General features: G+C 44.4%; 1 protein-coding gene across 3 annotated transcripts in view; it reads left to right on the forward strand.

Annotated features, from left to right (window-relative positions):
* Positions 1-12,801, forward strand: part of SASH1 (SAM and SH3 domain containing 1) — a 264,505-nt gene extending 251,704 nt beyond the window's left edge. For all 3 annotated transcript variants that reach the window (XM_081251035.1, XM_081251034.1, XM_081251036.1), the window contains 4 exons: positions 767-880; positions 5,393-6,522; positions 7,842-7,973; positions 9,467-12,801. In XM_081251035.1, the coding sequence (XP_081107161.1) occupies positions 767-880; positions 5,393-6,522; positions 7,842-7,973; positions 9,467-9,730 (1,640 nt within the window). In that variant the 3' untranslated portion in view covers positions 9,731-12,801. The remainder of the gene's footprint in view (positions 1-766; positions 881-5,392; positions 6,523-7,841; positions 7,974-9,466) is intronic.
* The last annotated feature ends 444 nt before the right edge of the window (positions 12,802-13,245 follow it).

The following is a 13,245-nucleotide window of genomic DNA, read 5'->3' on the forward strand; positions in this document are numbered from 1 at the left end:
TGTGTGTGTGTGTGCTGGGGGGGGGAGGCGAAGTGAAGAGAAAGAAAAGTAAATTAAAGCCATTCATCATCAACTACTTATTTTAGGTAGAAAATGTTTTCTTGGTTTCCATTTTTATCGACCAAGCATTTAGTCTGCATAATGATTGAAAGACAGTCTTCCTGTAACTTTGAACCTACAGAAGGCCAGCCATGCCCTCTTTATAGAATGTGCAGACTGTGGTTGCTCTCCCCCCACTTTTGACATGATGCTCTGAATTTCTCCTCTCCGTGGTGGGCCTGAGGGTAACTTAAAAGGCATTGATGTATTTCAGCTATGTCCTCTCTCTACAAACTTACCTTCCTGTGATACTTGATTTGAAAAGAAAAGTGTTCTGATCTCACTCATTCTTTTTTTTTTTTTTTTTTGTGGTACGCTGGCCTCTCACCGCTGTGGCCTCTCCCGTTGCGGAGCACAGGCTCCGGATGCACAGGCCCAGCGGCCATGGCTCACGGGCCCAGCCGCTCCACGGCATGTGGGATCTTCCCAGACCGGGGCACGAACCCGTGTCCCCTGCATCGGCAGGTGGACTCCCAACCACTGCGCCACCAGGGAAGCCCTCACTCGTTCATTTTTATCTCATTTACTTGGAAATAATTTGTTCTCTTCCGAAGTCCAAGGCTTCAAAATGTATTGTGAGAGCTGAGGATAAAATTGGGATGCAGTTGATTTGGAGCCTACTTTTCATTCCTCTTACGATCCCATGCTATGTTTTCATCTTCTTTAGGTAACAGCGACCAGTTCGGATCCCAGGAGAAGCTGCTTGTTGACAGCCAGGGCTTGAGTGGATGCTCTCCACGAGACTCAGGATGCTATGAAAGCAGTGAGAACTTGGAAAACGGTACTGTCAGCCCAAATAATCATGAATGCATCTCCATACGCAAGCCTTCTGGGCCATTTCTTGACATCTGTGCTTTGGCTAATGACTGTCTTTCTTCCTCAGCCTGAGCCACTGCTTTTGGGAAAACTGGCAATAGGGAGAGGAGTTTTTCCAGGGTGAATGGTGCTTAATTAAGATCCTTAGGAGGGAGGAACATCTCTCAAGAACCTAGGCAACTGATGACGTTGAGAAATGAGTAGAGAGGTCTTTCATCAGTTACTCTTCCATCCCACATAGCACATAATTGGAAAGAGTTTAAACTTGTGTGTCAGAGAAAGGGACCCTAAACTTTCCATTGTCCTGCTGCTCTTAGAGGTTTAGGCCCCTCCCCCCATCTGGATCATGCAAAGAGCTGTGGGGCTTTAGAGTGGGGAGACCTGGGGTTTGAACGTGAATAGGGCATAGCTGAAGACTTTGGCCAAATTACATCTCCGACTCCTCCTTACCTCTCTTTTTTTCTTTAAACAAATTTATTTACTTACTTATTTATTTATTTTTGGCTGCGTTGGGCCTTCGTTGCTGCGTGCAGGCTTTCTCTACTCGTGGGCGGGGGCTACTCTTTGTTGCCGTGCATGGGCTTCTCCTTGCAGTGGCTTCTCTTGTTGCGGAGCACGGGCTCTAGGCATGCGGGCTTCAGTAGTTGTGGCACAAGGGCTCAGTAGTTGTGGCTCGCAGGCTCTAGAGTGCAGGCTCAGTAGTTGTGGCACATGGGCTCAGTAGTTGTGGCTCGTGGGCTCTAGAGCGCAGGCTCAGTAGTTGTGGCGCACGGGCTTAGTTGCTCCGCGGCATGTGGGATCTTCCCTGACCAGGGATCGAACCCGTGTCCCCTGCACTGGCAGGCGGATTCTTAACTACTGCACCACAAGGGAAGTCCTCCTCCTTATTTCTTAAATGGTAATGTGAGTTTTTTTAAATAGATTATTCTAATACAAAGTAATAATATATTAAAAATACCTAGCACTTTGTAAACACTGATTATGAGTGAGGCAGTGGGCTAGGTGCGCACGTATGCAATTGCTAATTATCACTCAGATCCTGCAGTGCATATTTTATAGATGAGGATGCTAAAGAGAAATTAAATAATAACTGAAGCCCTTGTTCTTTTCCTCTTGGCACCACTCTGACTCATAATAATAGGCTCTCAGTCAATGGTGGACAATATTTTAGACCTGACTTTCCAATACCATAAGCATTTTCAAGTCCATACTCTAACTACTTAATGTCGTCATACATCAGCCAGGGGTATCGGGGCTTAGTTGAACTTCAAGCCAGAAGGGATTTAGTTTGTATGTTATCATAAGTACTTTCACAAACCATGGATTAGATGAAAATAGGTGGACCTATTTTGGGAACAAGGAAAAAAGCAACATATACCATAAAAGGTCTCTTTGCCTATTTGTTTGCTTATTTATTCTGAAGAGCAAGAATATCCCGGTGCTTGGGACTGTCATCCGTGAGTCTCTCATTTCAATATGAGGATTTTGAGGAGCCCCGCTGAGAACATGATGCAAAGCCAGGGCATGAAGGTTTGGTTCCTTCAGTATCATCATCATCCCTCACCTCAAGTTTTCTTCTTAAATAGACAGTAAAGCCTGAGCAGGGGCGGCCCTCGGTGTTTGGACACTGCCCTGGGAAAACAGGCATGCTCGTTAGTTCAGGAATCGCAGTTGCACGATGACTCCTTCCATAAACAGATAGATTGGGATTGACATATATACACTAATATGTATAAAAAGGATAACTAATAAGAACCTGCTGTATAAAAAAGAAATAAAATTCTAAAATTCAAAAAAACCCCACAAAAAACGGTTAGATCCTGGTAGCAGTATATCATCATTACAGTATGAAAATATCTTAATTCATATTAAAACAATGTGAAAAGTCTATTCAAACATTTCTTCATTTTTATGAAAGCTAGATCTCTGAATGAAGGGTATATAATTAAATCTTAAAGAGCACATTTTTGTTTTTAAAAAAATCTCAAAACTTCAGACCAGCTAGACAGAAAGAATATAATGACCCACATCCAATATGGTGCTTCCTTTCTCCCCACAGACAGCATGACTGGGGACTCAGAGTTATGACCCCCAAACTTCACATCACTGGGCCAGCCCTCCTCATGATCTAGTTTCTGGAAGTTATTGGAGAATGCATGTTTTTGGCTCCCATACCCACTACAAATGCGGACTCAGTTTGAATCAGTGGTTTACGTATATCCTCCATAGTTATGTGCACACAGAAGACATTTACTAAACAAATTTTGGAACCACAGGATCAACCATAAATTTCACTTTGAAAAGCAGCATAAACATGTACACTGAAGATATGAAATTGCCGGAAGTCCACAATTCAAACCAACCAAAAGCACTTGAAAAGCAAGATGTTTTCAAAACAGATTTGACATTTCTCCCCCCCCACCCATCTTTTCTGCTTTGTCCACGTAACAGTTAAGGACATGGTACCTCCCCACCTTTGTTTTCTCAAACATTAAACCAAGCTGCACGATTTTGTTCTGGTTTTACTAGGAGAGTATTTTCACCGAGTGGAGAAATAAATGCAAGGTTTAAAGAAGCAGTCCCTCTTACGCAGTTCGTAACTTCTGGTTCACAAGCTCATGCTGCCTAAGGTCCTGGTTTTTAACTGTGGTCTGTGGGGTCCCGAGGATAGGGGCCTTGGTGGCGGTGTGTGGACCTGGGCCTTGAGAAACCTCCACACTTCAACTTTGATCTGTTTTATAAATGAAGCTTCATTAAAAAGGATCCTCCTGGGCTTCCCTGGTGGTGCAGTGGTTGGGAGTCTGCCTGCCGATGCAGGGGACGTGGGTTCGTACCCTGGTCCGGGAAGATCCCACATGCCGCGGAGCGGCTGGTCCTGTGAGCCATGGCCGCTGAGCCTGTGCCTCTGGAGCCTGTGCTCCGCAACGGAAGAGGCCACAACAGCGAGAGGTCCACGTACCGCGCAAAAAAAAAAAAAAAAAAAAAAAAAAAAGTATCCTCCTGCTTTGAAAAGTACTGATTTAAAAGTGCAGTGTTCTGAAAAGAGACCATTCTCTGACCATCAAGAACGCGGTGCTCACCTTTTCCTTTCTGACTTCTTCGCCATTCTCGTTTCTAGTTAGCCTCTGCTGACTTCTGTGTGAGGTGAATAAATTCCACCTACAATACCTGCCGCCATAAAACCTAAATTGTGTGTCTCCTATGTCCTCTTCTTTTCGCAATAAAAACCAACATTTGAGAGTTGGGAACTATTAGGTCCATAAGGAGAACAACTTACCAAGTAGACCATCCATCAGGGCCACAGGAGCAGCGGCGGCACGGCCTGAGCAGTTTCGGAGGGAGAGGGCCATTTGAGGGCCGCATGCCTTGTTTGTTGCTTCCCCGTCCTAACAGTCGGGAAGCAGTCCGTAGGAAATTCAGACAGCTTACTTGTCTCAAACAGAAGGGGAATCCTCAGTGGATTGGGGTCAGGTGCACTCAGGGTTACCATGGGTGGCTCTGTTCACAAGACAGCAGTAACAATTACTATCAGTCAACAGTTGTCAACTAAGTAGACTGTGGCTGGTTGCTAAGTTCAGTTGTCAGTCTGACAATCATTTTATTTTAATCACGTGTATCGCTTCAGGGGCGATTAGAACCATATCAGTATCTAATAGATTGTCTGTGGCGACACACTTCAGCTTGCTCACTCAGTTGTACCAAGGTCGGCTGACTGTTTCCAGGGTACCTTTATTTTACACACCTGAGCAAAACACAAAGCAGGGAGGGCTTGAAAGGTTTGAGAATTCACCGGTCACCAGTGAACCTTGGGGAATACCATTTAAAGAACCTGTCCCAGAATTCAGTCCTACCTCCTCTTTTCAACCATGGTCTTAGGAAACTGTACTCCCTAAACAGAAATCCCATCAGTGTGGCTCCTAAATGGGGTGTGGCTGTGCCTTGTTCCACACTGACTGCAGCTACGAACAGACATAAGGCCTAGATTTATTTTGTTGCCTGACACAGCATATTTTCTTTCCACATAACTCAATTAACTTTCATCTCCCTGAGTCCTTTAATAAGACTAAGAATTCTTTCTAAAAATAAACATGGGACCACAGTAACTCTACATCACCAGTGGTGATTTTATGTCCTTAATGTAATTCAACAGTGGGATGTAAGAGTTGGAGATTTCAGTTACATTAGCACACCTTTTACATCAGTTTGATTGATTTGCTTTTTTTTTTTTTTTTTTTGGCGGTACATGGGCCTCTCACCGCTGTGGCCTCTCCCGTTACGGAGCACAGGCTCCGGACATGCAGGCTCAGCGGCCATGGCTCACAGGCCCAGCCGCTCTGCGGCACGTGGGATCTTCCCGGACCGGGGCAGGAACCCGCGTCCCCTGCATCGGCAGGCGGACTCTCAACCACTGCGCCACCAGGGAAGCCCCTGATGCTCTTTTTAAAATGTGATTGTAAAATATTTCCTTGTCTCGTAGGCAAGTCTCGGAAAACCAGCCCCTCTGCCAAATCTTCAGCCGAGTCCAGCGTGAAGTCTTTCAACAGGAATCAGCTGGGCAACTACCCAACCTTGCCTCTAACGAAGCCAGTAGACGCGCTGAAGCCGGGAGGGGAGGGGAGGCTGGGCAGTGGTCTCACCCCTCACACCTCCAAGCACTGTGATCCCCCATGTGTGACTGACTTGAATAAAAACCGAAGGAGCCTCCCTGTTTCCATCTGCCGGAGCTGTGAGACCCTGGAGGGCCCCCAGACCGTGGAGACTTGGCCCCGATCCCACTCCCTGGATGACCTTCAAGGAGAGCCTGAAAAAGATGTGCCTGGTGAGGGGACAGAACCTTCCCCTCAGATTGTACCCAAAGTGCCACAAAAGATAGCGCCCTCCATCACAAAGATTCAAAGCCCCAAACTAGATTCTGCTGTTGACAATGCACTGCTACTGACCCAAAGCAAGAGATTTTCTGAACCTCAGAAAACGACTACTAAGAAACTGGATGGCCCGATGGCTGCCTTTTCGCATGGCACATCCCCTCCTCCGTGTTTTCCCAAAACCTATGACGCCCAACTGCCCGCCGTTAAACACGGTTTAACAAGGACGCCTCTTGAGGGTCACAGGAAAGGGCTCGATTTCGAAGGGACACATCACCCTCCGGGCACCAAAGAAGGCATGGATGCTGAGCAGAGGGGCCCCGAGGCCAGAACGCAGGCCAGACCTCCCGCCCAGCCTCCCCCGGTCCCCGCCAAGAAGAGCAGGGAGCGCCTCGCCAATGGGCTGCCTCCGGTCCCTCCTGGTCCCCCCGGTGCCCCTGGCCCCGATGCACCTAGCCTGCCCCTTAAAAAGGGCAGCCCCGGCGGCCCCAGTGACTGTCCCCCGCCGCCAGTGGCCAGGCCTCCCCCAGGGCCAGAGCCGGGCAGCCCGCCGAGCGCCAGGCCTCCACCCTGGCTGTCGGAGCTGCCTGAGAGTGCCAGCCTCCAGGAGCATGGCGTGCGGCTTGGCCCTGCCTTGGCCAGGAAGGTCTCCTGCACCCGCGGGGTGGACCTGGAGATGCTCACCGAGAAGAAGCTGCGGGCCGAAGGCATCGACCTCACCGAGGAGCCCTATTCCGATAAGGTATCTGGGGCCCTGACCCCACTGCACAGGCTCTTCTAAGTCGGGCGGGGGCCAAGCGAGAGGAACGGCACTGCCCCCCACCTCCCAGCCCCCGGAGGCCAGCTGGCGGCGAGGGCCGATGGACAGTGACCATACGGGTGGCCCACGGTGGGGGCTCCTGCCGCCCCGCGCTTGGTGTTCAAATGAACCGGTGGCACAGTGCCCAGATTAAATGCAGACACAGCCTCAGGGGTTCTTCTCTTTTCCCTTCTCTTCTCTTCTCTTCTCTTCTTTCGCTTGTTTGTATTTAATTTGGGGCAGCTATCCTTTGCAGGGAGAGCTGTCAGTCAGTACTAGGCCCAGTTCCTGAAAGGATAGACGTGAGTTCCAGTTTCCATGTCTTCTTCAACATCTTTGTGTTTAGACTTTAACAGATCCCCATTTCATTTCCCTGTGCATAAAATGGAATTGATAATGACCTGCATAACTACCTCTTAGAGGTATTAATAGGAGCAAATAAAATAAACCTGAACCTACTTTGAAAATTGTAGAGCCCTATTCAGATGTAATGATTGTACTGTATAATTATCTGTATGGGTAACAGGGGAAAAGATACCTCATTGTACTAAAAACATTGAGACCTATAATGAAAACTCATTTCTCATTTGAAGAAAAATAAAAAAGAGTAGATCTGCCAATACCAAAATGACTTTGAATACAAATACACGATAATAGATGTAGCTGTATGTTACTCCTAGGAATGCATGAATTGTTATAATGCATTCCCAGGAGTCTTTGTTATAAACTTCTTAGGACCAAGAGTGCCTTACAATAAAATACTCCTCTGCCTTCTGATATTTAGTGAATGAACCCCTTTGAATGGAAAGTAGTGAGAATTCTACTGTACAGTAAATGCTGGTCTAGTGATATAGCGGTATGACTCTACTTTGTACTTGAGGAACCAACAGTAGACTCTGTAGGGCACAAATTTGCCCTTCTCCCCTGCAGTTTAGAAGACTGTCTTCAATAACATTTTGCAAAATGATCAGATAAGAGTGAGGTGAGGGCGTTGGACCCCAAAATAGAGAATGATTGTGTCCTGCTTTAACCATATTTCAAAACATTTTTCTAGAGCTCATAACTACTTAAAAGATAAAGACGTAAAAGTATTGTCTCTAAAACATCCATCCTGACACTAAAGAAAATATATTCACTTCAAATTAAAACTTTTGGTCCTATTTTCTAGTAGCTAAATGTCTTATCCTACCTTGTGTTTGCCGTTCTTGGGGAAGGAAAAAGATCCTCGCAACCCTCGATAAGAGATTTCTGTTCCCTCGCAGCACGGCCGCTGTGGGATTCCTGAGGCCCTGGTACAGAGATATGCGGAAGACTTAGATCAGCCCGAGAGGGACGTTGCCACCAACATGGACCAGATCCGCGTGAAGCTGCTTCGGAAGCAGCACCGCATGGCGGTAAGCAGCCCACGCTTCGGGGCTCCCCTCACCCAGCTTTTTGAAGTCCATTCAGTTCTAGAGCTTAATGATGAGCATGCTAGCAGCCGCTAAGTAGCCCAGGGTTCGTTCTAGCTATCTAAGGGAGACACCTGGGAGAGAGTAAGACCTATTCAGCCTACAAAGATTTAAAAATACCGTTTTGGAGAGAAAAAGCTGAAAATTACCCATAACCCCAGCACTGTGAAAAAGTCCATCTAGTCATTTCTCTCATGTATAATAGTACATGTACAGTTTGTAAACCTTATTGTTTTCAGTTATCCGGTGGTGAACCTCTTTCTTTGTTACTAAAATTTCTTTTATTTTATCAATTTTTCAAGGTGCTCTAGTAGGTATGTCCTAGTTCAGCCAATTCCACATTGTTGAAACAATTTAGATTTTTTTCCAGCTGTTTATTTTAGACACTTGAGTGAAGGACCTCCTGGTTAATAAATTTTTGTAGACTTTTGGGGTTAATTTCTGAAGATATATTCCTTCAAGAGGATTTGCTTCATCAAGACTGCACAAAATCTCAAGGGTTTGCACATTTGGTGGTAAATTGCCTTTCTGAGAGGTGTAGCACTTGGCCTTCTCAGAATTCAAGTATAAATGTCCATTTCCCTGCCCTAGCCAACATTTATTATTGTATTTTTAATTCTTTATGACTATATTGATTAAATGCTTAATTTTCTGGATGTTAATGTAGATTCAAAATACAGAAGAAAATCTACTTTATAAAAACCTTACCCACTGAGTATCTTACTTTTCACACTATCACATAGGTTTGCTTCTTCAAGCACCATAAGGATCATTAGTTGAATAGCGTGACCCCCATGAGACAAAAGATCCAGAAATATAAATGATTACAGTTTGGAGACTTACACACATAATTGGGGTTAGATCTAATTCCAGGTACCTTCTGGAACCTCCAACACTTCCTTGAAGATTTGTCTCACCTTTGAGAAGTCAGGAAAGAATTTTTATTTATTTATTTATTTATCTGTCTATCTATCTATCTATCTATCTATCTATCTATTTATGGCTGTGTCGGGTCTTTCGTTTCTGTGCGAGGGCTTTCTCTAGTTGCAGCGAGTGGGGGCCATTCTTCATCGCGGTGCGCGGGCCTCTCACTATCGCAGCCTCTCTTGCTGCGGAGCACAGGCTCCAGACGCGCAGGCTCAGCAGTTGTGGCGCACGGGCCCAGTTGCTTCGCAGCATGTGGGATCCTCCCAGACCAGGGCTCAAACCTGTGTCCCCTGCATTGGCAGGCAGATTCTCAACCACTGTGCCACCAGGGAAGCCCAGGAAAGAATTCTTGATGCTAGTCACGTTCTTGGACATCTCATAGCATTATCCCTTTCTGATAGTGTAGTAATAAATATAATATTTCAGTAGCGTTCCTTTTAGGCACAGAATAAAGAGCTCTCCAGTGGCACCTGTTGAATCTTGATAAATTGCTTTCTTTGGTTACCCAGATCCCAAGCGGTGGACTCACAGAAATCTGTAGGAAGCCCCTATCTCCCGGATGCGTTTCATCCGTGTCGGATTGGCTGGTTTCCATCGGTCTGCCCATGTACGCCAGTGCCCTCACTGAAGCGGGCTTCAGCACGCTGGGCCAAGTGCCTTCTCTGTCCCACACTTGCCTTCAGGAGGCCGGCATCACAGAGGAGAGACACATAAGCAAGCTCGTGTCCGCAGCCAGACTCTTCAAACTGCCACCAGGCCCCGAGGCCATGTAGTCAGGCCCGAAATGGACCTCCCTGGACAAGAGCCACCCGTTCACTGTGTTTATGATGCTGATGCAATTCCTCCTTGGCTGGACATGCAGACCAGACCCAGAAGAAAGGCCCAGTGTGTGGCTAGCAGAACTAGGAATCTTGGCACGGGACTCTCTTCTCCAGAAAAGCCCCCTCCAGGAAATTGGTGTGGTTCTCTTTGACCCCCAAAGAAAAGACAAGCACTTATTTTTGTTTTCAGGACACAGTAGAACAAAGATGCCAACTTGCCACAAATGCTCTGCCTGCAGTCTGTCTTGGTGCACTGGGTGAGGGCAGGGGGCAGAGAGAGGGGCCTGTCCTGTTTCTAAGCGTGTTTCTAGCCCTTCTGTCTGTCACCCTGCAGGGTTCCCAAGGCCCAGATGGGCTTTAGCCAGGCCAAAGTAACAGACTCGGGAGTCATTGTACACTATTGACCAGGCTCATTTGTTCAAAAATAAGAAAATCTGGCTGCACTAGGGGAAAAAAAAAGCCCTATTCTCCTTTAGATAAACAAGAGACATTTTAATAATTGCTTTCTAGCAATCAGCTTTTATTTGCCTTAATGTAAGCTTTTAAGCAGTTATCTAACTTAGTGTTCACTGCCATGTAACCATAGTTCCAAATCTTCATTGTAGACTGCCATCTAACGTATCTGGGATGTTTCCAGCAGAAATGGGCTTTTCTAATTGTCTCACTCTAACATGGCTTATTTTATAGGGGTGTTTATCAGGCCAAATTTCATGTTGACTTTCAGTTTTTAAACTAACTACAAATCTGGTAAAAAGCGCTCTTAAATTCACAAAGATATCACGTGTGAGAGTATATGTGTGTGTTTGAGGTTATGATCTTTCATTTTAATCAGTTTAGTGTTGTTACCATGTTGGTCGTTGTGCTGCAGTATTGACTTGGAATCTTGACCGTGTCCATTCCAAAATTCAGTCATTAGTTAACAGATCACCTTTGCAAAAGGTCATTGTAAGTTGAATATTTAAGGAGGTTGTCTTTTAAAAGGGAAGTAGTTTATAAGATATTTTAAAAGTTTTTGTTTTTGGTTTTATAATTAAAATACTATTTTCCATCTTTTCTTATTTAGATAATTCACTTAAATATAATAAAGGTTCATTTTGGAGCCAAACTACATTGGCCATATATTAAGTAGTTGCATATTTTCAGTTGTCTTCCGACTGATTTCAGCATTCTCTTTTAGTCTGGTGGCTGATTCTCTAGCAAACAGAAATTATGGTTAACAATTGCTTACAAAGTGATTTTCCTTTACATTCTTATCATGAACCCTATTTTAAGCACTGGGTGTGATCCTTTACAATAGAAATGTTTTGAGCCTTGATTTAAAAGTTCTGTAATATTTCATCTACTCATTAAAACAAACGATATCCCTCAGGGGAGGGGGAGAAAAAGGTGATTTCATTAATTACAAAACCATTTTACTATTTGCTTTATATATCTGGATCCATGTTTCTGAGGAAAAGGACATTCTCAGGTGACTTTTTTTTTTCATGCTTTTGGTATGCATTTGAAAGAATAATCTATATTTCTTCAATAATAGTCACCTTCTATAAGATGCCATGTAAGAAGTTGTGGAAATGTAGGAAAAAAGCTAAAGCTGCCAAATTTCTGTTGAACTCTTCAAAACAGCCCATTTTTGTCATCTGGGGTATGACATTCCTGTGGGCTGTGGCATTCCATTTAGAAGGTAATGAGGCTGCAAGGCTCTCCTATGTCACTGGAAGGGATTTCAAGTGTGTGGTGAGGTGGGCACTGTAAAACGGGCTCCTAACCCTGCGTGTTCCGTACCTCAGCAGGACATCCGGGAGAGCCTGCTCATAGCTTAAGCTGAGCTAAAAGACCACAAATAAAGTCAGGTAATAGGTAACAGAGGAGAAGGGGAAAGTGTTCGTTCATTTTCACGGTAAGATGTTCACTTCATGTAAAAGTGGTGCCAGAAAAGGGAGCTTTCTGAATATGAGTTTTTGAGAATGCCAAACTGTATCTTTTTCATTCTTCTTTGGAAATCATTGCCTTTGCATAGAAGTGAAATTCAGGGACCATGAATCATTTTCAGTGGGAAGGGCTTCCTAGTCTGTGGAATCTGAGGTTATTTTTACTTTATTGTGCTTTAAAAAAAATTTGTTTTTGTTTTTTTACTTTTAGTATTTGTTTGGTCTTCTTTTGCTTTAAACTTTTAATTTGATCTTAGAAAAGCCTGAATGTGTGTGTGTGATGTTTGACCGGTGGTTTGGGGCCTCCTGTGGATGCCAGAAGACAGGTGGTCAGCTTCAGCAATATCCAGTTTGAATCCATTGCACTTGGTGCAGAATGTTGAGGAAGGGTGAAAATTGTCGTCTTTGGAAAGCACAAAAGAAACCTGGAGAGGCAGTTTGGCTCAGGTAGCTACACATCCATTGTGTGTCATTTTTTCCTTTGAAGCTGTCTACAAGGAAGTGCAGCCAGTCCCAACCACTACTTACATTCCCAGATAACCAAGAAGTAGATTGTCCTGGCCTTGCCTTAGTCAGAGGCCTTTTCTCTTTCCAGGTATAGGTGAAATTGGAAATAACTAGTCGATTGAAAATCCGTTCCTGACAGAGCAAACTTTCCTTCATAATTGCAGCAAAAGAAGTCAATTCACCAAGTCAATGCTGCATGTGTGTACTGTATTATTTTCAGAAAAAAAAATATAATAGTCTGAGTCCAAGTTATCTCGATTTTAAATTGATAAACAAGAAACTGTCAAGCAAATTATATAACAACTAACAACATTGCACTTTCTGTATATGAAATCAATATTTAAATAACTTATTTTTCTCCATTGCTGTTCTTAAACATTGTAAGTAGCTGTAATATACCAGTACCAATATGTTCTTGCGATTGCTTCGGCCCAAGAAAGCTGTGTATTGTTTTAAAAATTGTAAAAATTATTGTGATGATTCATTTAGCAAAAAGGTGGACAGAGGGTTTTCCTATGTATCAAAACTTGTCTATAATTATGTCATCTATGTACCTAGAAAAAAAATAAATAAATTTCTTCAGTTGAATATGCCTCTTTTGTTGTTCCCTGGGTATTATAGAGGTACATAGAGTAGAAATGAAAGGGAATTTATGAAGTGTGGTTTAAGAATGAAATATATATATATATATATATATATATATATATTTTTTTTTTTTTTTTTTTTTTTTTTTTTTTTTGCAGTACACGGGCCTCTCACTGCTGTGGCCTCTCCCGTTGCGGAGCACAGGCTCCGGACGCGCAGGCTCAGCGGCCATGGCTCACGGGCCCAGCCACTCCGCAGCATGTGGGATCTTCCCGGACCGGGGAACGAACCCGTGTCCCCTGCATCGGCAGGCGGACTCTCAACCACTGCGCCACCAGGGAAGGCCAAGAATGAAATATATTGTAAAAATAGTAGTTGTACACAATTACTTCTGCCACATCACAAAAACTCACTATCATACTCACTCAGATTCTCTTTGCCAATTTA

The sequence above is a fragment of the Mesoplodon bidens genome, assembly GCF_964165515.1.
Source record: "Mesoplodon bidens genome assembly, chromosome: 12".
Lineage (NCBI taxonomy): Eukaryota > Metazoa > Chordata > Mammalia > Artiodactyla > Ziphiidae > Mesoplodon > Mesoplodon bidens.